This window comes from Lipophrys pholis (genome assembly GCF_963383615.2).
Source record: "Lipophrys pholis genome assembly, chromosome: 11".
Lineage (NCBI taxonomy): Eukaryota > Metazoa > Chordata > Actinopteri > Blenniiformes > Blenniidae > Lipophrys > Lipophrys pholis.
The window spans coordinates 4,079,769-4,103,127 of NC_137631.1; the positions used below are offsets into that span (position 1 = coordinate 4,079,769).

General features: G+C 41.3%; 2 protein-coding genes across 2 annotated transcripts in view; one reads left to right on the plus strand and one right to left on the minus strand.

Moving 5' to 3' along the window:
• The first annotated feature begins 37 nt into the window (after positions 1–37).
• tmed6 (transmembrane p24 trafficking protein 6) lies at positions 38–7,397 on the plus strand. The gene is made up of 4 exons (XM_080475663.1): positions 38–494; positions 4,155–4,281; positions 5,922–6,082; positions 6,823–7,397. Exons 1-4 carry the CDS (start codon positions 288–290, stop codon positions 7,054–7,056), a joined length of 729 nt encoding a protein of 242 aa, XP_080331789.1. The 5' UTR covers positions 38–287; the 3' UTR covers positions 7,057–7,397.
• Positions 7,398–9,080: 1,683 nt separating this feature from the next.
• LOC308116515 (anoctamin-1-like) overlaps positions 9,081–23,359 on the minus strand; it is a gene marked incomplete at its 5' end in the record, with an annotated part of 64,645 nt that continues 50,366 nt past the window's right edge. Inside the window, 7 exons of the mRNA XM_080474764.1 lie at positions 9,081–11,144; positions 13,423–13,528; positions 14,239–14,423; positions 19,458–19,510; positions 20,946–21,098; positions 21,269–21,411; positions 23,003–23,103. Of these exons, the coding sequence (XP_080330890.1) occupies positions 10,896–11,144; positions 13,423–13,528; positions 14,239–14,423; positions 19,458–19,510; positions 20,946–21,098; positions 21,269–21,411; positions 23,003–23,103 (990 nt within the window). The 3' untranslated portion in view covers positions 9,081–10,895. The remainder of the gene's footprint in view (positions 11,145–13,422; positions 13,529–14,238; positions 14,424–19,457; positions 19,511–20,945; positions 21,099–21,268; positions 21,412–23,002; positions 23,104–23,359) is intronic.

Genomic DNA, 23,359 nt, shown 5'->3' on the forward strand with positions numbered 1-23,359 from the left:
GTTTTTGTTCTGGATTGGTGGATCAGGTTCTATCCTTGGGGGGGGGTTGTGTGTGTGTGTGTGTGTGTGTGTGTGTGTGTGTGTGTGTGTGTGTGTGTGTGTGTGTGTGTGTGTGGTGGACTTTTATCTGCCCCAGCTCCCTCCATCTGCCCCCGCGGCCCAGTTTTCCCACCGATGACGCAACATTCCAGTGGTGGTTAAACATTTGCGATCAGCCCACGCTGCCACACTCGGCTCTCCACCGTTTCTCGTGAAGACGACGAAGAAGGTTCCCCATTTTTCCAGATATGTACGGGTTGCTGTGTTTGTGCCTCGTCGTGTTGTGGAGCCCGGCTGAGGGGGGGCCCCTGACGAGCCCCCACCCCAACATGACGGACCAGGAGCTGTTCTGGGGCTCGGACCAGTACGACTTCTCCGTGGTGGTCCCTGCCACCGGCCTCCAGTGCTTCTGGCACTTCGCCCACCGCGGGGAGAAGTTCTACCTCAGCTACATGGTGAGGAGCAGCCTGCGCCTCAGGGGGTGCCTCGCCACTGAAACAAAGACCGGTGTTGATTTTTAAAGTCTCAGATATCTCAAAGTTATGGCAATATCAAGGAAGACCAGCTGAACTGTGAGATACTCTGGATAACTAATTTACTTCATGCAAGTTTGTTCCACAAAATAAAAGTATAAGGCAGGAAAAGAAGAATACAGGCGAGCATGAAGGGGCAAAGTGAAAGAACACTGTTATCAGGACGAATCTCAAAGACGTTCGCATCATCTGCATAAGTGATTGTATTTATAGTCGTGCTGCATATTCAAAATTACAGAATTTGAAATGCAATCGTATAAAAAAAAGAAAATGTAATGACTTTATATTTTAGCTTTGTACATATTTTAGTAATTTTGGCAGTTTTTTTATTTATACTTTTTTTTTTGTTTTTGCTGTTTTGAGCCATTCCAGTGCTTTTCACCATGTTTATCTTCAGAGTGTGTGTGTGTGTGTGTGTGGGGGGGGGGGGGGGGGGTGCTGTTTATTTGCCATTTCTAGCAGGTTTTGGGTTATTTTTAAAAATGTTTAGCAACTTTTGTCATTTTACTCTTTAATAATTCTGGCTATTTCTATTTGTAGTGTAAACATCAACTAGTCATCCTTTATTAATCCCCTTGAGAAGGTTACTCCCCCCCCCCCCCCCCACATCCTATTTCTAGGATTTGAAGGTGCAGCCACATTACATGATGGGGATTAACAGACTTGCTCAGGGGCCCACTGTGGGGATTTGAACCTGTGACCTTTTGATTCCAGATCTGCGTCTCTAACCTTTAGGCAACCACGCTGAGCCATTTAATTTCTTCTTTTACCTTTTCAGCTGTAATAGTTTACGCTATGACAACTATTATTAAGCAATTTAGGTCTTTTTTTTTTAACCTATTTATAGCAATTAAAAAGTGTTTGTTTGCTATTTTAGCCATTTTTTCATATTTTAAGTCATTTTGGCTGTTTTACTACACACACAAAAGTCTAATTAATTGATAGCCTGAGTTATTTGGTATCCTTAGGAGTAAACTTAGGCGACGATGAAAAAGAAAAAAACAAGATTTTACAAGAAGATCCAACTAAACCAGGCCGAGAGGTGAAAAGTATTGAAGTCTCTTTAGCCGTTTTTAGCTTTCTGTGCTTCCAAATAACAGTGCTCCTTCTCTTGCCCCGAAGCTACACTTTTTTTTTTTCCTTATTAGCAATCAATTAAAACTCGTAAGAAGAACAAGGTGAACCAATAAGGTCCAGGGAACAGGAAGTCTGTCTTGTGATATTTTGATAAATGTGAATTCCACCAGTTGAAAGTATTTAGTTTGAGCTCTTTTAAGGTTCCTACACAATGTGATTTTAACAATCTAATTGTTCACAAGTTCACAGCTCGCCACACTGTACAGCATGAATATAATAAACTTTGGGCCATGACACGAGGTTCGCTGTGTGCCGATCGCACGATGAGCACAAGTTGAATCGCATAAGAATAACATCCTAAATATAAACGTGAACAGAGTCATTGCCGTTTGCAGCGTTTATGTTTGGAGAGAGAGAAAACGGGAGCTTCAAGAAGTTCTTTCATGTTCTAACAAAACCGGCAACATGTAAATGTGACTAATGGGTTGCAGCAGCAGCAGCAGCAGCAGCACTATCAACCCTAATATTGGACACTGTCAGGTTGTCTCTGACCGTGACAGTCGTCCCTGAGCCGGTCTCTTAGTGCGACATAGGACCACCAATTTAGAGTGAAGACCAAAGATTTCTCCACGATTCTCCCGATCTTTCATCTGCAATGGCTGAAAAGTGCAGTGTTACACATTGCTGCTGTATTTATCCATTTTTAATCGCTTTCATGATTTCAGCTCAATTTTTAAAACATTTTTTTGGAAGTTTGTCAACTCAACATTTATCACCTAAAGTAAAAGCAGCACGACTGGCATATATTCAACTTATCTAATCTCGGTTCCCATTTGTCTCATCAGTTAAAATGTAAGCTTAATGGAGCCGCTCCAGAGGAACTGTCGAGCCACATGTGGCTGTACAGCTGCAGGTTTGACACTTTTACTGAAGTCGATCAATACAAGTCTTTTGAACCAACACTGTTTAGTCATTTTATAAAAACAACAAATAAACAAACAAAAAAATATCTATTTTTTTTAATTATTTAAAAAAAAAAATTTAATAATTTTTTATTATTTAAAAAAAAAAAAATATATATATATATATATATATATATATATATATATTTTTTTATATATATATATATATATATATATATATATATATATATATTTAATATATATATATATATATTAAAAATATATATATATACATATATATATACCTTTATTAATGGTGTTAACTGTTTTCTGTAGTTTAAGCAACTTTATTAAAACAAATTCTAAATAACTGTTTGAATCCCTTTGGGGCAATTTTTGACCAAATCACCCAACGGCTGTGGGAGGAAACCAGACACCAGACACGAACATCCAAACACACAGTAAGGCCCTGACTGGATTTGAACCGGGGCCTCACAGCAAGACGAGAGGCTGGAGTGCTAACCACTGCTCTACCATGCTTAAAGTGGTTCCTCCAACTACTTTACAAACATTTTATCAGTTTTATCTTTTATATGCATTTATCAGTCATTTTTGCAGTTTCCACATATGGAACTTACAGTAAACCTGCAGTGTCTTTCCAGGTCCAGTCATTTTGTCCTTTCGTTGGAGTTCTACAGGTGTTCCCTTACAGAGACTTAACATTTATCGTGTGATTTCAGCTGAGGATCTACTGATATTTCATTCATTCATTTTTCATTCATTTCCAAATTTATTTCGAGCTACACAACACAGGCATAAAGGCCAGAAAAAAATACAATAAAAGAAAAAATAATAACACTCTAGCTCGAAAAGGAGTGGGAAGAAGACAAGCTTATTAACTCCCACCCCTGTTCATAAACTTAAATAATAATGATAATGTGGCTGCTACAATAACACTGTTAAAATAAAACAGAAAATAAAACAACAAAAACAGCCAAGACATATAGTCTATTAGATAATGTATGATATTACTAATACAATATAATCACTTAGTTATTTCTTGTTACTGAATTACATGTTGTATCCTCTTACAATAATAACAACCATAATGATAAAACATAATGATACCAATAACAATAATAACAATAATAACAACTGCAATAGTATAATAGTAATAACAACAATAGACTTCATCATTAGCTAGATCTGACCATTAAAGTATTAAAGTATACATCACTTTGTAACATCCATTAGTAATCAATTTAGAATTGAGGTGTTTCTTTGAAAGATTTTTTGCTGTGGCACAAAAATTGAAAAGAGATTTAAATGTTTATCTCAGTCTAATTTCGTGAACACTTCATGGAGCCTCTACAGAGGGGCTGTGGAGCCACATGGGGGACTGGGAAAGGTTCGTTCATTCGCTGCATTTTATCTTAAACTTAGTAAATAGAACAAAATAGTGAGCACAATAAATACACTAAAGCGGATAACTTGACATGTTCAAAAAGGAGTAGAAAGAGGCAAATACTGACCCTCTCCACTCAATCTATTTATATCCTGTATGAGGTGGTGACGTAACGAGACATGAAATGTCTGTCTGTAGGTTCAGTGGGTGACCGGCGTTGGCCATGACAGACACCTGTCCCTCACCATCAACGCCCCCAGTGGTCTGGTGGTCTCCAGCATCGATGACGCCTTGGGTCAGGCCAACTTCGAGGCCTCAGAAACGGGTATGTGTCTTTTAATTTTTATTATTATAACTGCAGTCCAACCACATTTTCCTCTTAAAGGGGCCATATTCTACACAATTCACTGTCTCACGGTTTTCTAACAGTAATAAGCGTCTCCATACCTGCTAACGAGGCCCCAGAAGTGAAGAAAACCTGTCATCTCTCTCACTTGCTTATTGCAGTTTTTAGTGAACATTTGCTCGAACTAGCGAATCAGAAATGGGCTCCTGCGCTATGTCACAGGGGGACCGACCAATCACAGTCTCGGTTGGCTCTTCCGTTGACTCTCCCACAGGTGGTTGAGCTTGGTGGTGCGAAATCACTGCAAATGCTCTTTTGTTCGCTGTACCAACAAGCAGAGAAATCAGTTTTTACTGTCTTCGTCTGAGCCTCTGGAGACCCAGAGCATCGATATTATGGTTGATGGAAATTTACCAACAAAACCTCCCGAAGATTTGCATGCGTGCAACATGGGCTTATAGGAAGCAGGCTTAACTAACAAACTGAATAAAGCCTGGGTTAGAGCAACTGTTGGTCACTCAAGTACAAACGTGGAGCTGTAAGTTATTTGATTTTGTTTTGTGTCGGTCTTAGTGTGATAGCCCATTGAAATGTCCCTCTAGCGTTAGCACTGCAGCTAATGTAGCGCAATTACTGTTCCGAAGTTTATGTCCTTGAATAATATGCAATAGTAATTCATATCAGGAGATGTTTGAGATAAGATGTTTGATGTGCTTAAAGCTGAATTATATGCAGAATAACAGGCTGAATAAATTCAGTATAATATGAGAAACCGTAACAGTTAGCAGGAGCTAGCGTTAGCTGCAGACTCATATTTCAAAGTAATCGTTCTGAAACGTTGCTGCCATCGCAGAGTCTGGACAGAGCTTCTCCTTCTGGGTCAGATTCTGGTTCAAACTGGTTTGAATGAACGACAGTGTTTCTAGCGTAAATAGAACGTGAACACATGCTACCAGAGAGTAACGCCGCGGTCCCACCGCGCTGTTTGTGCCGGGGCGGGACGGGTTTTCGTGTGGCTCCACTCACAAAAGTTGTGGATGCTACGGGAAAAAAAACTGACCACCGCTTACGATTTTTCGTCACCCCTCTGCTGAGGTGCCTGAAGAACTGAGGAAGGGAAGGAGGACTGACAACGCAGCCGTCTGCTGATTGGTAGTGACGATCGCCACTCTCAACTTGCCCGCGTTATTTAAATATATCATCGGCCGTAAACCCTCTGTTGTTGTTTACATATGCCGCTTTGTGCTCACTGTTTGTTTACATTACGTTAATACTTGAGTAGTATTATATATATTATAAAGAACAACGGGGACTTTAGCAGCGCCATGTGGTGATCCGGCTGTTTGAACACATTTTTAAATTTTCTCCTATAAATTCTCAAATACAATGTCATTTTGGTCAGTTTTACACTTTCCAACAGGTTTGTAGTACATATCAATTACATTTATAACTGCTTGTTTTTTTAAAGAGTTATTACATAAAGTCACACATGTGAATGAAAATGTCTTGAAATGAGTTTGAGATATTTCTAGTGGTCTGAAAGGGTTAAAAGAGCTCCTGAGGCTGGTTAAAGGAAGGTCAATGAGCCTTTTGGACTGTTTGTGTGTCGGATCCTCCAGGTTTCTATCAGATGTGTCTGAGTAACTTCCACAACCGCTTCGGCTCCCTGCAAGTCTTCCTGAGCTTCGGGGTTTACTATGACGACCCCCAAGACCCCCCCAAAGAGAAGCAGGAGGAGCAGATGAGCAAAGAGCTGAACGACACGCTGAGCGTCATCGAGGTACACACACACACACACACACACACACACACACACACACACACACACACACACACACACACACACACACACACACACACCTGCAATTTAACATTTTTCAACAAATGGAACTCCTGTGGAGCCACAAGCAGTTTCACAGTTTTCTAAGCGACGTTTAATTAGATTTACCTATTGTACTGGTGATAGTTTGTTAACGATCTTAGCAGTTTAAGGGTTTTTTTGTTAGTTTTTTTAAGCCATTTTAACGATTTCTATACTGTATACAGTATTTTAGTCATTTTGACTGTTTTTCTTTTACACCTTTTCTTGTGGCTTTAATGTTTTAAACATTTTCTTTTAAGCTGTTTTGCCAGTTTTTTCCCCCCAAACTGTTTCAGTAGTTTACGCTGTTTTACTCATTTTAGCTGTAATGTTTTTAATCATTTGTAGCAAATGTAGGTTTTGTTTTTCTTCCCTCTTTTCTGGCAATTTTATTAATTTCTACCTCTTTTTAGCAACTTGGCTGTTTTTTTTTAATTTATTTTTATAACTTTTCTTGTGGTTTTTAGTCACTTGAGCTGTTATATATGCCTTTAGCTTTTTTTCCCACCCTTTTTAAGAAATACATTGAAAATCCCGAAAAAAAAAGGATGAAAAAAATGCTTATTTAGACCTAATTTAGCGTATGCTCTAAGTTTCAGACTTCTGTGATGGAAGAATGGCGTTTGATGTGTGGAAACATTTTCTGTGTTTTGATGCAGACTGCCACCCACAGAGTGGAGCTGTCCGTCTTCCACATGTTTCGCTACTACAGCTTCGGGCGCATGAGGAAGAGCGCCGACTACTACATGCTGCTGTCCAACTCAGTGTACATCAGCTACTGGTCCGTGGCCCTCAGCCTCCTCATCGTCACATCCGGGTACCTGCAGCTCACCTTCCTCAAGAGCCTCTTCCACAGCAAGCCCTGCGTGGGGGAGGACAAGCCCCGATGCTGAGAGGCGCAACACGTTTATCGGGAGACGGCGACAGAAACTTGAACTTTACTTTTAGGTCCAAGGAGGCTCAGGAGGGATTGAACCAACAGCCTTTTGGGATTAGAAGATAATCCACTATACCGAAGGGGTCCAGGACCTCAGATTTTCACATTAAGCCGATGGTTTGACGATCAAAGATGGAGTGATATGTTGACATCCTGTTGTGGAGTGTGGTACTTTCAGCTATGTTCATTTTGCTTGGTTTCTCATGAAGCCCCCTTCGCCCTGCCACTCTTATGAAGTTATGTCTCGTGTCTGCTCGTTTTGGTCACACTACATGAATAAAAACAGAAGAAGACGATACTGCGTGTTCAGTCTTTCTCACTGCTTTTGTACACACAGGGGGCAGAAAATGTAAAAATGGTGCGTAAAACTAACTTAAACACAGTGAAGCTGCATATTTAATGACATTGTTTAACATACTGTGGTACCTTGCTTGATGTAAAGGAAAATATTTCAGTTCATACTGGTTTGGTTTAATTGTAAGGGAAACAAGTCAGAGAAAAAACAATGAAAGGTATAAAAAAAGGATTTAGTACCAAAGCATGGTGTCTTAACTTAAGTGAGTAGGAAGCAACCGAGGTTCCTGGGGAGGGAAAGAATCATGAAAAACCAGACAGAAGCACAACACACACTGAAAAAACTCACTATACAATAAAACATCTACACACACTACAATTGGCCATTAAGAATTCTAATAGGAACCATTAATGGTGATAACGTTCAGTGTTTGATCCAGTCGTGATTTTTGAAGTGTTCAAGGCCGACGACAGGAATTTCTTCTTCACAAACTCAGTGATTGTTCAGAAAGATAAGAAGTCCAAAGAGCTCAAACCTGTGGGATTTTATCTTAAAGTGAGTTTTATGGTCTGATGTGAGCAGCTTTATAAATGAAGGTGTGTCAGTGGAGAAGCATTCAAGTGACATCCATCCTACCTCGATAACCAGAGGACAGATATATCTATATCTATATATCTATATATAGATCTATCTATCTATCTATCTATCTATCTATCTATCTATCTATCTATCTATCTATCTATCTATCTATCTATATCTATAGATAGATAGATAGATAGATAGATAGATAGATAGATAGATATAGATATATATAGATATATATAAAATGCAACTTATCTGTGTATTGTGCATGTTTTTTTATTGACGTCTAACAAATGTACTGAGGCAAATTTATACCAGGCGTTTTGCAAAAGTAATTATTTTTCCTTTTCTGTCTTGTTCCTTAATCAATAGAATTATAAAATCAAAACAAAACCTTTTTTTCCCCTTACATGCTTATTCTTTGCAAGAGACGGATCAAATTCTGCATCTCTAAGAAGAAAATGTAACAAACGAGTTCACGGACGTCACATTTTTCCATTCTTGTTTATTGAATGTTGAGTTTTTCAGCTTTCTCAGTATTTATGAACAAAGAGTTTTAAGGATTTTACTTTTTTTTTTTTTCTTCTTTTTTTTTAAGACAAAGAACACCTTTGTGTGTTATTTATTGCTTGAGGAGATAGCTTTAACTCCTTTAACTGACTGCATCCGCTCCGGGAGACCTTCACACTGCTTCACAAAGCCTTTTTATCAGTGATCAGTGAGTTTGAGGGTTTAATTCAGCCTTAGAAAGTTTCAAACCAATAATGAACATATTAAGCAGTCTTTCCTTACGGCTGCTTCGTCACAAAATGGTCAGTGTGGCCTGAACCAGCTTTTACTGTAAGTTTTTTTTAATTAAAAAAAAAAAGATTTAAGTTTAACCTTCAGAGTAGAGACTGTGTCCGCCTCCTTAACTGAAACTGTTTCCACCTGAGAGGAGCCCGATCGCTGAAAGCTCCCACTTCTGCTTTAACGGACTGGCTCCGTTTGTGGAGCAACATTTTTTTCCACTGATTTAGTCCTCAAATAATCACTAAGCACATTTTCAAGTTATTAGAGTGTGAAAGTTGTAGACAAAACCTCACTAACACGACACGTTATTTATCATTTCATTTATTTGCACGTTTTTACAAAGAATAATGAAAGAGATATGACAGGCTGGACATTCGCTCATTATTTGGCACAATACAAACAGTACACCTTCCTCTTCGACAGAAATTCAAATTATAGCAACAAATAGCCCTTTTAAGCTGCTTTCCTCCAATCTATAAACGTGTACAGAGTTCAGTATTTTCCTTTCTCCTGCACAGAACCATCAGCCAGGCAGAAAGTAAAGATTATTGTATTTCTAATTGTGAGACTGACATCTGCTTTTAAAGGCTTGGACTTGGATTTATTAATTTTATTTCATTTTATTTAGTAGCCATTCATTTTTAAGAACTGAGATGCATTGCTAGTTTTCTAGTGGAAGTGGCTGAGGACTATCGGTCTGTTTCTGTCTGACAGCTCAGCTGTCTGGAATCAAGAAGCTCAGATGATCATCAGCTGTCACATCCTGAGCTCATGTCAGGGATCGCAAAGTAATTCAGATCTTTTTAATACGATTCCAAACAGCTGCTCGCACCTCAAATGCACCTTCAGCTCCTTCAGATCAAGATAATATTTCCATCCGCAGGTCATCAACAGGCTCACGATTTTATTTTGTTGTTTTTTTAAATAATAGGCCAACAAATAACAGCGATATAATTACCTCAGTTTGCAACCAAGAAGGGAAATTTAATACACAGACAGTCGTGAGGCATCATTAACACACCCATTTAATGTTGAACCCACTGAAAGGTCTTTTACACAGGAAATAAGAGTGAACATAAGGATTTGTGCCTCTTTAGACCCACACTTTCATGACGAACAGCCCATAAATCATATACCAGATATCATAACATTACATAGGAAACATGAGCTTAATTTGAATTTCATGGCAGCCGCACATTTCATAACAGATGGAACAGGAGAGCATCCAAGTCGTAATGGAAAGTATATTAAAACCATGGCAGTGGTGGTAGGAAGGAACAGAAGCCTGAGTGACTTTAGTGTCCTAAAGTTGCTGATATTATTCAATATGGCCTCAAGATTTATGGTACATTTGATGTAAAAATGGCAGATAAAATAATACTATTATTCTTTCTACACTCTGTCATTCACAATTGACACTTTAATATAATTTTAGAAGAATGGAATGAACCAGACCCACAGTAACCCGGGTGTAAAGTAATTATGTGTACAATCAATTACGAATCTACAAAACAAACAATATGAAGATCGTTTTACCAAAACATGTCTTTAAAAGACTCTTTCACGTCTTGTATTGCTATTTGGTAAAGAAAAGCTGCAGTGACTATTTTTAACGATAAACTTGTGGAACCTTGCCGATCTCGCAACACTTTTGAAATGTGTTGCTGCCATTAGCGTGAGCAAATAGTTTCCCTAAAAGGTCTCAAGTTTCAATATATAACAAGTAGTTTGGGAACAAACTACCGGGCTGTGAGACTCTAAAATCTTAGCATTTCTTTGCAATTAATTTATTTGCATTGAACAGTGTCCCAACTTTTTGGAAGAATCTGAGTTCATTCCTGAACATTTAGAGATCTGTGTATATATTCATGTACCATTGCAAAGATTTGCCAAAAAAAAAAAAATAAAAAAAGAGAGAGAGAGATACTTATGTACAAAGTCCCAAATCTCTCAGTGCATGCGAAGCTGAATACACATTTACAGATCCGTGCACACGTTGACGAATGAGACGACACGTTTCACGGCTTCGTGTTCACCACCACTGACAGTCTCAGCCAGCAGCTCGTGATCCAGCTGCTCTCCATGTTGGAATGTTCTGAACATGAACCAGCTCCTGCACCTTAGCGTCAGAAGCTCTTGGTGCTGTTGGCGTTGGGTCGACTGCGCGGCTGAGCCGCGATGCTGTTGTTGCTCCGGCCGCCGCTCTCTTCCTCCACCACCGGGGCGGCGCTCTCGTAGATGAAGAACTTGCCCTGCTCTTCTTTCATGAAGAGGTCCACCAGGAGAATCTTCTCCTTGTGGATCTGCAGGCTGATGTCTTTGGGGATGTCTGGGATGAGCCAGTCCACGACATCGTTCATCAGCAGCACAACATTCTGGAAGGAAAAGTCCATGAAATCACGGCTTTAGTTTGCTTCGATTCCCGTCTTAGGATGTCCCCGAGAACGTTAATGAACACTGATTTAACTTCAACCCTTTTTGTAGGGAGCATCATGAAGCTTCGCGAACCACTTTCTTTATTTTCTGACTGCCACCAGATGGCGCTCTGGTTCTAAGATGGAGGCTGAAAGACAAGGTAATGAAGTACGCTTTCAATCGTTTGTTGAGCAGACAGCGCCATCCAGTGGCTTTAGAAAGTGAAGACAGTGGTTCATGAAGCTTCATTTGTCCATCACTACCTTTTTGTGCCAATCATCTTGATGACATGCCTGAGAGACCGATAACAAAAAATGGATTCTGACAAATTCTGTGCTTTGTTGTGTGTTATAACTCCGAGTTACATTCCTTGTGTATGGAATCTGCCACGCCCTGCTCTCAGCAGCCACATGGGGGCGCTGTGGTCTTGCTGATGCTCTTGCTGATGCTCTCCCATCTCCTGGGGCCTATACCACCACTCTGGATTTCCCCTTATGGATTTAACTTCAGGCTTAACTCTGGGTTTTTTTGTACTGTGACGCTCGTTCACTTCTTCTCGAGGTAAATCAACCCGGTAACTTAGGTTGAATGTCTAACCTGCTGCGGAGCAGGTTATGTTCTGGATAAGAGCACAGCGAGTATAAAAGCTCCGCCCCCCGACCAATTAGATCTCTCAGAAAATGACCCGCCCATTCTCAGAAAATCCTGATTAGTGCGTGAATTCAGAGCAGCGAGCAGCGGAGCGGAGAAAGAGTATTTAGAGCGATCTCTTTGACATAATAAAATAAATCCTTGTCGCTGAGGCTTTGAAGGGTGTGTTTGTTCTTATTCTTGACTTGTTCCAAGTCTGTTTAGCTCCAGGAGGGTTGATCTGAAATAATGCGGTTAATAATATGAGGAAGAAAACACTGGGTTGAACCTCTGAGTTGTTAACCTGCTTCGTGTTCGGTAACAGAGAGATATCCTGGGTATGTTTATCTTAGGTCGCAGCATTGAGGTATTTTACGTCAGAGGTCTCGCGGTACTACTGGGCCCGCCATTTTGGACGTCCCCCGACTGTAAACAAGACACTAAACAAGGTCACACTTGAGGCACAATTTTATCAGCTATTAGAGAAGATGGGTATCTTTTGTGTAGCTGTCGGCTGCACGAACAGGCAGGACACCTGTCCATACCTCTCATTTTATGGTTTCCCTGCTGACCCTGAGAGAAGGGACAGATGGACTGCAGGACAGAAGGCTGGGAGACAACTAAGTCCTCCAGAATCTGTGGAGCCCATTTCATATCAGGTTGGCAGTTTGTTTCCGTGTGGACAGTTTTTACGGTTCAATTACAGAAGTTGGTCTCTCTTGTTCCAGTTTCCAGACTGTGGTCCGGAGACACACGGGAGACTAACTTCTGCTCCAGGCCAAAGCTGTCCTCAGCTTCGGGGTTAACTCCTTCGCTTACAGCTGTCAGGAAGCAGCACCTATCACTGAATGAACAGCATAGTTGTAGAGCTCACGAGACTCAGACTGGGGGACAGAAGCCAGATCACACTTCACAGCATCAGTAAATAAACCAAGCGGGAACCGATGTGGGTCATCTATCGACGACTGTGTCAGTTTATCCACACATCTCTTCTTACTTTCTCCGTCCAGGTGACTCACAGCTGTGGACAGTGTTACCGTGAGGCTTCTGACATACTTGCACACTTAGAAATTAATTTCTCACTCCCGCTCACTGCTGTTTAATGACAGTGTTGACTTGTGATTAATTGTGTTTACCGCTACCACCTAAAATGGTGGCACGACTCATGACGTCACTTTGTCACATGGGTGCAACACCTCATTAGAATCCGGAAGTCTTCTCTAGGTGGGCGTGGTCAGTCGGTAGATCACGGAACGTTTCAGAACAACAAACAAGACGAGAACTTTTTCCAAAAGCAGTATAACCCAATAGTAGATTTACTAGAAAGTGATCCAGGGTGTTCTAAGCCGGCTGTTACTGTAAGCTTCAGTAATCAGTGTGGTTATTGATGTTACCACAGCTGTATAAATGTCCCACACATGTCAGAGGCTGAGATGTGTTCAGATGATGGTCAATCATGTCCTGATTGGACCTCCAGCTTTTGATAGTGTAACAACGATTTGTTCAGTCTTCTGCAACGTTTCAGTGTTGGTGGATCTTGTGAATAAAGTGTCACACTGCGTTTGAAATGACAGTACATGGAAGAACTTCCTGTGTGTTTCCTCTTACCTGGAAAACAATGACGAAGGCCAGTCGAACAGCCAACACGGTCCAAAACTCCTTGGAGATCTCATACGGAGTGGCAGACCATGGAGGATCTCTGTAGTCTTTGTACCTGTGGAGACAACAACGGTGTAAATATCTATGTGCTCAGATTATCAGCTGAAACGAGTCTTTTCAGTATTTCCTTCGAGATATTTTCATGCTGGTCAGTAAAGTACTTTTCTACTACTTGGAATGAAAAAAATCTTTCCAAACTGGATAAGTAACGTAACAATAGATACAGATTTTTTTGTTTGTTTGTTTTTTATTTAATTTTCCGAGTTTTATTTCCACTGCTAATGCTAAACAGTTTAGATCAAAAAGTCACACACACACACACACATTATTATACAGTGAGTGGCTCGTGAAGCTACATTGGCATCCATGATGTTGGTGCTGCAAAAGTGACTCAGTGAAATTGTTGAAATTATTTGTATAAAATAGGGCTGGTCTGAATAACTGAACACACAGGCTATATTTAGCTGCTAAGGCCAGTTTAGTGTAGCAACAGGTCCATTTGGATACCACCACGACCAAATATTCAGATAATCGGGTCCAGGCCAATTCTTCCCCTCGTACTACAACAAAGGGAAGAATTAGGATTTGTCTGGAATTCTAATTTAGCCAGTTAAGATCAAAAGGGCCTGAACACCTGAACACAACTGACTTTGTGGCAGTTACGTCATTCACAGTTTGTTGCACAAACTCTGAATCGAATTAACGTTTTGCAGTGAACAAATGACCGTGAAGAAGCTAAGCACAGTGAAATGAGACTTATTCTACCTGCATATCTCCACTGGGAAGCCGAGTTGCAATGGATCCATGGTTTCTTTGCCCTCCTGGAAGTGGCTGACATTAAAATAGGACAGCGTATGGTTGACAAATCCATGCATGGAGCCATCGGGGCTGTACATATACTGGTAGACCATCCGGGGAATGAAGTCAGAAGTGAAGGAGATGACAAAGGCCTGGGAACAATGGCAGGGGTGCAGGTTCACACATTACAGACATGATATGATATGAGAATGAGACTGACGTTAACACATGTTTTCATGAGTTGGGATGGAAAGCAATGGGCGGAAGCTGGAAGTTAGGATATTCACAGGGATGTAAAAGACCTGTTAGGATGGCTAAGTCAGTGAAAGGTGTCATGGAGGAGTCAACCCTGATAAATACAGATGAAAACGGATGTACAACAAACCAACTTGGCCAGAGTTCCCATCAAAACAGCAAAAATAATGTCATTCTGGGTTTATTCATTTGCAATCAAACGGTCACGTTTACCAGAAGGATTGAGGTGGACATTTATTGTATATTCATTGGCAGCACCTTCCGACTGACCTCCGGTGCTGGTTGCAGTACCCGTGTTGGTATTTTTTTACCAATTGTGAACTCACCAATGCTTCTCAAATGACTTCAGCATGTTTTACCAGAACATTATAGCGAGGACTGACAGGCAGTATTTGGATGATGGAGATAGCTTGTGTAGCGTTTTCAGAAGAGGAAATAGACAACAGGTCTGCTTCATATTTATCATTTTGCACCATAGACAATATATTGATGACATGGCACTGTTTAAAAAAGTCAGGATTAGGAACAGTTGTGATCTGGAGTCATCACAAGATGTTTTTTCACCTTAATCCAAATCACACTATGGCTTTGAGTGTTAATAACCCAAAACATCCATAAATCAATGACATTTGCAACAGGAAAGTATGTCCGACTCTTTCTTTGGACAGTACATTTTTTTGGCACCATAAAGCACTCACTTTATTCTCAAAGCAGGTTTACAAAATAAAAGAAAAAAGATGATGATCCACTGAGAGGGGCTGCAGGAGTAATCTCTACATCCTTGCTTCATATAAATGATGCTAAACCTCTCAGGGTCTATTAAGATACAGCACGAAAGGAAACTGGGAGTTACTTTTGACCAGGACTCAAACATTAAACAAGTCTGCTTTCTATCACCTGGAACGTCTCTAAAATCAGGAACATGTTGACTCAGAGTGATGCTGAAAAAATCAATTCATGCATTTGGTTCTAGCAGAGTAGACTATTGTAACTCCCTATGATCAGGGTGTCTGAGTGACTGCTTAGGAAGTCTTCAATTGATTCTGCAGCGAGAGACCTGACAGGAACCAGCAGGAGGAATCACATCACTCCAATATTTACTTCTCTTCAATGGCTTCCTGTTAAATCTAGAAAACAATTTAAAATCCTTCTTTTAACCTCTAAAGCTCTTACCACCAGGATCCATCATATCATAGAACTGTCCAATATCAGCCCAGAAGAACACTTGGTTCTCAGAGTTCTACCTAATAGAGGTTCCTACGTTTTCTAAAGCAGCGGTCGGGACGGGGCAGGATTGGTTTTCATGTGTCTCCACTGACAAAAGTAGTGGATGGTACCAAAACAACCGTAAGCAACGCACTGTTGCATAATGGCATTACATACCTGCATTACATACCTGCGTTGTTACGCTGCGTTCAAAACCCCGCCTACATTTTAACCCTACTCTCTGTGGTGGGACGGCGTGACAGAGTTGTGTCCGGGTGCACTTTGCTCTACCGTACCGTCCCGCTCTGGAACGTAGTGCATGGTGGGACTGAGGCTTAATCCTGGCCAATCTCAAGTTTTGTCGTTTCGAGCGACATTCCAAAGCAAGGAATTTTTCTGACAGTGATTCAACTTGTCTCTTAAACTTGCTTTCCTGCTCTTTCCTGTCTTGGTAGCGCCAGCGAGCTCCTCCAAAGTTCACCTTTGCGTCGTCATTTCTGTTTTTAGCGCAGATATTTCTACATATGTGGTTTTTGTTTTCCTCCTTGTCCTTGTCAGGTCTTGGATTGTCTTTATTTGGCATCTACACACCCTTGTACTTTCTCACTAATGTTTTCAATCTTATCTTTGACAACCTCCCCGACGTTTGTATCATAGGAGCAACAGTTGCAGAGCAACAGGTGTGTCCTACTTGCTCATCATTTCTCAACAGAAACTCAACAGCTTTCAACCCTGCAAGAATATGTGAACTTATCAACGTAGGAACTAATCCTTGTAATTGTTTTATGGTATTAAGGTATTTTCCAGCTTCACTGAGGTTTACTGTTTGTTTTCAACCACTTTTGTTTAGACGAATGCATATTTCTTAGTGCCGATTGAGTGGATGATTAAAAGAAGCACTATGTTGGGGGTAAAATGTCTTTTTTAAATTTTTTATTTTACTACTTGACACTAGCTCTCTGCCCTGTAGTCTGTTCTCTCTCTCTCTCTCTCTCTCTCTCTCTCTCTCTCTCTCTCTCTCTCTCTCTCTCTCTCTCTCTTTCTCTGTGCAGAGTGACCGAGCAGAAACTGAAGAGAAAGTGAGCTTTTCTGACTGTTTTTAACCGTTTCAACCTTTTCATGGTGTGTTAGTGTGTGTGAGAGTGTGTGTTGTTGAGGGTGTGTGTGTGTGTGTCTGTGTTTCCTAGTTTGGTGAGGCTGAGGTGCTGTTAGCAGCATTAGCTGCTTAGCATCGTGGCGTTCACCCGCCTGACCAGGAAACACGGGTTCAAGCTGAACCCTGGGTTCTCCTGCTCAGTAGAGGAGTGTGTCTCAGCGGTAGCCAAGGTGGTGGAGCGGCAAACATCATGTGTGCTGCACAGGATGTATGGAGCGGTGGTGATGTTTGTTGATGACATTGAGAGAGCTAGCGCCGTCGTCTCAGCTGGAGGTCAGAGACACGCTGGTGGAGGTGATGCAGCTGGGCACACCGGCTAAAAAAAAGTCACACTGGGTAATGTTCCACTGTTCCAATGTTCCACCCTCATAGAGCTGCTCTCCAGGTATGGAAGGTGGTTTCACCTGTGAGGAGCCTGAGTTACAAGAGAAAACTGCTCATGGTCCTGAAGTTCAACAACCAGCAGCTCAACCTGAGCTTCAAGGTGAACGTGGACGGTTTGGATTGTTTTATTTACTACCACTGGGAACACGACCTGCTTTAGATGTGGACAGGAGGGGCGTCAGAGGAGGTCCTGTCCTGAGGAGGGAGCCAGTGGTGCAAGAGAAGGTGGAGGAAGGAGAGGCGGTGCAGAAGGAGGAGATGCAGGAGGCAAGATGCCAGAGGGGAGGAGTGCAGGGGGAAATAGGGCAGAGGGTCATTTAAATGGTGGAACAGAAAGGGTGGATGTGGAGGTGGAGAACAGCAGTGAGGCTGGAAATGGAGAGGAGACCAGTGGAGGAGGTGCAGGTGGAGAGAAGACAGGTGGAGGAGGTGGAGAAGAGGTTGGTGGAAGAAGCGCGGGTGGAGAAGAGGTTGGTGGAGGAGGTGGAGGGGCCCATCTGGACTCTCAGGAGGACAGCAGTCGCACTGAGGTTCAGGAGGAGTCGGGGAAAACTGTAAAGGGAGGAGCAAGGGCGGATGTGGAGATGGAGGAGGAGGAGAACAGTGAGAGGCTGCTCAGAGCCAAAAGGAAACAGGACGAAGCGAGCGGACCTAAAGGGAAATAAAACGTGAACTCTAACAAAGGAAAAGCTGTGAGTTCACCAGAGGATTCTGAAGTTGATCTGAGCTGAGGAGAGTGAAGAGTTGAGCAGTGACTCCTCTGAAGAAGAAAAAATATATACGGAGACACAAGAATGGAACGGTTCCTACAACAAACAAAAATCAAAAAAGGTGTACGTATTAAGGAGTTTTTTCAAAACGTTTTGTAAACATGGCCAAAGTCAACATGAAGGTCAAAGGAAAGGCGGGGCTTACTGAACAGGAAGTGTTCAGACTGAAAACGTTAAACAAGACCTCCTCCTGACCCTAACCCCCACCGCGATTGTTTTCTTTTAAAATTTACATATTTGAGTGTTTTTAACCTGAAAGAAATGTTCCTGTTTTATCAGTGTTTTTGAAGTTCAATGTTTTAAATGATTTTACTGCTCCTGTTGCATCTTTCACTGGCTGTTGGTGGAACCTCCTGTTGGGGGGCGGGACCGGACCTCCTGTTGGGGGGCGCGACTGCACCTTCTGTTGGGGGGTGGAAATGGACCGCCTATTGGGGGGTGGGACTGCACCTTCTGTTGGGGGGTGGAACTGGCCTTCCTGTTGGGGGGCGGGACTGGACCTCCTGTTGGGGGGCGGGACTGGACCTCCAGGACTGTAGACACCAGGACTCCACCTCACACTGTCAACAGTTACAACTGAGACCCCAGTTCACACCAGTAACCTGGTCCACCCAGTGGGTGGGCTCTAAAAGACTGTGGTATTTGGTGCTATAGAAATAAAATTGATTTGAATTAAATTGGCAGCCACTTAAAAATCATAAATTAACACTGGCTGAAGGAAGGAAGTGTCCCACAGTGATTTTGGTCAATGTTGTGAAACGGCGTCAAGAAAAAGCTAAATACTTTTGTACACAGCAAAAGATTGTTCCACATATCAAAGCAAACTGAATCCGATCAAGAGATGGACCGTCTATTGGTGCCAATAGGCAGTATTGTGAGAATCCCTAGATTATCCCTACATTATCCCTATATACTTGTTTCTAGACCTCATTTTCCTCATTTGAGGGGTTTTTTTTGTAACACATTTTCTTATAAAGAAATTAAATAAAAACAGTGCAAACTTTCTCTAACAAACTGTTTGTTTGTCATGAACCATGAGCTGCGTTGTGTAAATCAGCTCCAGCACCCCCAAAATGATGAAGCGGCACAAAAATATATGGAAAGAAAAGTTTGCATGATTAAAAAATTTTCACAAAAAATGACACCTGCTGATTGACTCAGTCGTCTTAAGGTGCTGACCGTGTGGGAGTGGACGACGAACATCAGATTGAAGGACAACGTTGCACCACTTTAACACCGATATGATGAATGCTGATTTACTATGTGAGAGTGACGACTGTTATTACAGGCAGCTGCTGGTGAAATCATGTGAGAACTCTTGTAGAAAACATAAACTGTCTCAATGTCTCTGTTTATGGCATAAATCAGAACACGTGAATGCTTTGCATGAATTATTGCTTCCATGCCATACTTACGTTTATGATTACAGCCACTTTGGCGACTCCTCTTAGTATGTTGTACCATATACCTGCAGACACAAGAATGGATATCAGCTTTGGGTTCTATGGTGCTTCTATGTCTGATTCAAACACCATCAAGTGTTTGGACCTGATCCACTAAACGTTGGTCTGCATACCCATGAGGGCGCTGATCTACTGACGGGATGCACTGAGGGTTGATGTTTGCCTCATGAATATAAGAGATGGCTGCATTGTTTATTATTGCATCTTTTTTTCCCCAAGATTAAAAATGACTAGTAAATCAGCTCATTCTTTAGTATCGATGCTGCTGTTAATGTGGTGAGAGATATTTCCTCAGCTGGCCCACTATTACTTTTATTTACAGACTTTATTACACGATATTTTCTGCTGCACCTCAAATTTGGACTTTCTGATAGATCATCTTCAATAATGTGTTTTATTTTTCCCAAATTCCGATTGATCTCCACATGTTTGTTTGCGTGGGCTTATCATTTCACTCGACGGAACATGGAAGCAGATCTTTCATGTATAAACAGTCTAATGAGGGAAAAACGCATTTGAATACTGATGGTCGTGTGCGACGTCACTCGTGGTGAATCTCGCAAAAAACACACACAAAGAAAATGCACAGTTAATCACGCTTTATGGACGATTGTAGAAAATCAAGCCCAACGTGTAAAATGTCAAAAAATAAATAACACAAAGACAATTGGGAAATCCAGACAACAGCAGACACACAACTTAGAAGATTTGGTTTCTTATTTTGAGTCCAAGCAGCATGCATCAAAAAACTCTGAGGAGTCGTTGATCAGAGGAATCCATTTTTATCTTGATGTCACCATGATTTCAACTTTATTAAAGTTCATGGTGCAATTTTTACCCTCTAAATTCAAGTTTGATGCCATGTTATTGATGAATTTGACATGGATTAAAAATTTGTTGAAGTGCAAATAGTCGTATGTTTACAGGAAAAAAATGATTTTAGCAATAAAAAATGTAAAATTGTGCTAACATTACAGGAGGCATGGTTTGACACTAAAATTGGATTTAAATAAGGTATCATTATTTAGAAAATATCTAAGAGTGCAGTAAACATTCCGTGTGATGCGCCACAAAAACTAAAAATGCATCATATGCAAAAAATGCATAATATTTCGACAGATTTCTGACCCATTAAAAATCAAGTCCCCCATCACATGTTATGGATAATTAAAAAAAAAAAATTTAATTGTAACATGGCTCAGTTGGTAGAGTTACTTTCAATTTGCCCGTACGTTGTTGTTGTTTTTTAATAATGCATTAGACTCAGTTTCCACAAGAACGACCGCCTGGAAACGGTATTGTTTTCATGTCTGATTATTATTCATCATGTCGTGGTTACATGGAATACTGAGCCCTCACGAGCATAGATGTCAAATGAAGTGTGATAACATGACATTGGACGTGAATAAAATAATGATGAGTATGATGAAGACGACCCACCGATGTCTTTGGCTCTTGCTGCCACCGGTCTTCGTAGCTCAGTCACAAACTTCTTTGCATCAAGTCGTATCTCAATGATGTTGTTGAGCAGAGCAAAGAGTGGCGCCAGCGGGAAGGAGGCGACGAACAGAGTCACAAATCCAAACTGGATGACTGGACACAGAGAAGAAGATCTCAGTCCACATCAGGTTCCAGGGAACAAAACAACACGTTTAAATCTCCACACAGCAGGAACAAAAGTCTGGTCTTGAAGGGTTTGGATATTTGGCTCCTTGACTTCAAAAGTAATGCATGTGTGAATGACACCGCCGTGTGGTACTGACTCATTTCCATGTACTCAGGAGTCAGTCCACCAAACGGCTCCAGGAAGTGGTCGATTTCATATCTCTGCAACTTCTTCTGCCTTTCCTCTTCTTGAAAAGCTCCAGGTTTGGACCGGATGTACCGAATCAGCTTCTTCAGCTTGCTGGGGAATACAAACACACACACACGCACGCACGCACGCACGCACGCACACACACACACACACACTCTGAAATGGTGTTTTCCTCTGAGTAATATGGTTGCTGCTGGGGTTTCCTCACACAGGCCAAAGACTTGCATATGAGGTTAATTGGTGAGGTTTGGCATTGGGGCTAAGTGCATGCTATTTGCAGGACTGCTATGGAAGCAAATATGAAACAAAACTCAATTTGAAATGTATTAACAGTTTGAATCTTTTCATTTCCAGATTAAAATGGCGTTTTTTTGACTCATAAAAATGAAATTAATAATCAATCATCCAAAATGTTTTATTTTCTTCTTCAAGACTGATTATTGTGCGAAATAATTCAAATTAAAAAGAAAAGGACTTTAGCATGTTAGCTAGTTTGTGTCTCACACGTTAGCATGTTAGCTCGGCCACAAACCTCACATTAACATGTCAGCTAGTTTATGTCGCACATATTAGCACGTTAGCTGATACACACACCACACTTTAGCATGTTAGCTAGTTTGTGTCTCACACGTTAGCATGTTAGCTCGGCCACAAACCTCACATTAACATGTCAGCTAGTTTATGTCGCACATATTAGCACGTTAGCTGATACACACACCACACTTTAGCATGTTAGCTAGTTTGTGTCTCACACGTTAGATCGTTAGCTAGTCCGCAAACCTCACATTACCATGTTAGGTTGTTTATGTCGCACACGATAGCATGTTAGCTAGTCCGCAAACCTCACATTAGTCGATCAGAGTAACGGTTTAGCCACAGTCGCTGTTTGCTCGAGGTTTTCTCTCACGGCTGTTTTTGAGGAGACATTTTGGTTTTCCCATGTATTTTAATGAGAGGAGGAAGGCGGCGGGATTCGGCGTTTGGAGCTTTGCCAGCTAATAAAATCGAAACCGCTCGACCAGTCAAAAAGTTGTACAGAGGTTTTGAGCAGAAGCGTCTCCTCTGTCATTTAATCTGTTTTAAAGCCCGGAGGCCAGGACCCTATTGTTTTTGTAATGTTTCTTTTTTTGACTCCTGAACTCCTGCATTGAGCCCAAATTTGACGCCCTAAACACACTCAACAGTTCACCAAATTTGGCAAGCTCATCAAGACTGGCAAAGAATTTAAGAAAATGTACAAATTAACCCCCAGAGTTCCAAAATGTGTTCTCAAGTGCTACCTAGAAACACAAAAACAGCCTCCACGGCCTGTAGGAATGTCGTAGGGAGATCAAACCCAAACTCAATTGTTCGTCTCATCAAGACCTAAAAATCACACGCTGATACCTCTGACCTAAATCCAACTGGAAGTCTGCAAGTCTTTTGGGCTCGGTCTCTAATAATAATAATAATAAACATTACAATTATAATAGGGTCCTGGCCTTTTGGGCTCGGTCCTTAATAATCCCTTGCATTCCAGAAGAATCTTCGGACCACCTGGTGCTTGGAGCCTTGTAATCTCCAATCATGTAAAACTTTCATGAGTGGAAGTCATTACAATAAAATACTGAACTTTGATTGTCTTCACTGCGTGACAAAAGCAGTCCATGTAAATGGTACTAATGGTACTAACGGTACTCACGGTACTCCGATTTCAAAGAGGTTGTTCTGAATCAGCTGCTTCCCCAGCATGGTGATACTCAGCTGGATGCACAGCTCCATCAGACAGCCCCCATGAGCACACTGAAAAACAAACCACCACAAACTGTTAGCATTAGCATTAGCCTTGTCCAAAGCTGATATCTCAATAACTGAAGCAGCACCGACACTCCTGTTTTCCAGAGGTGAAAGCAACAGTAAAGGCCCCTTCATGCTTTGCTCAATGTACGTCTGCAGACCTTGGGCAGGTTGTATGTGCACACATGATTGCGTCCGTACTCCACTCTGTGTATCCACATTAGCTGTGATAAACATTAGCATCCTTGAATAATCATTAACT

Excerpts from the sequence above, each read along its gene's own strand:
- tmed6 (XM_080475663.1), top strand. The coding sequence starts at position 288 with ATGTACGGGTTGCTGTGTTTGTGCCTCGTCGTGTTGTGGAGCCCGGCT. Across the intron at positions 4,282-5,921 it reads CTTCGAGGCCTCAGAAACGG|GTTTCTATCAGATGTGTCTG; the intron begins GTATGTGTCTTT and ends CGGATCCTCCAG. Across the intron at positions 6,083-6,822 it reads ACACGCTGAGCGTCATCGAG|ACTGCCACCCACAGAGTGGA; the intron begins GTACACACACAC and ends GTTTTGATGCAG.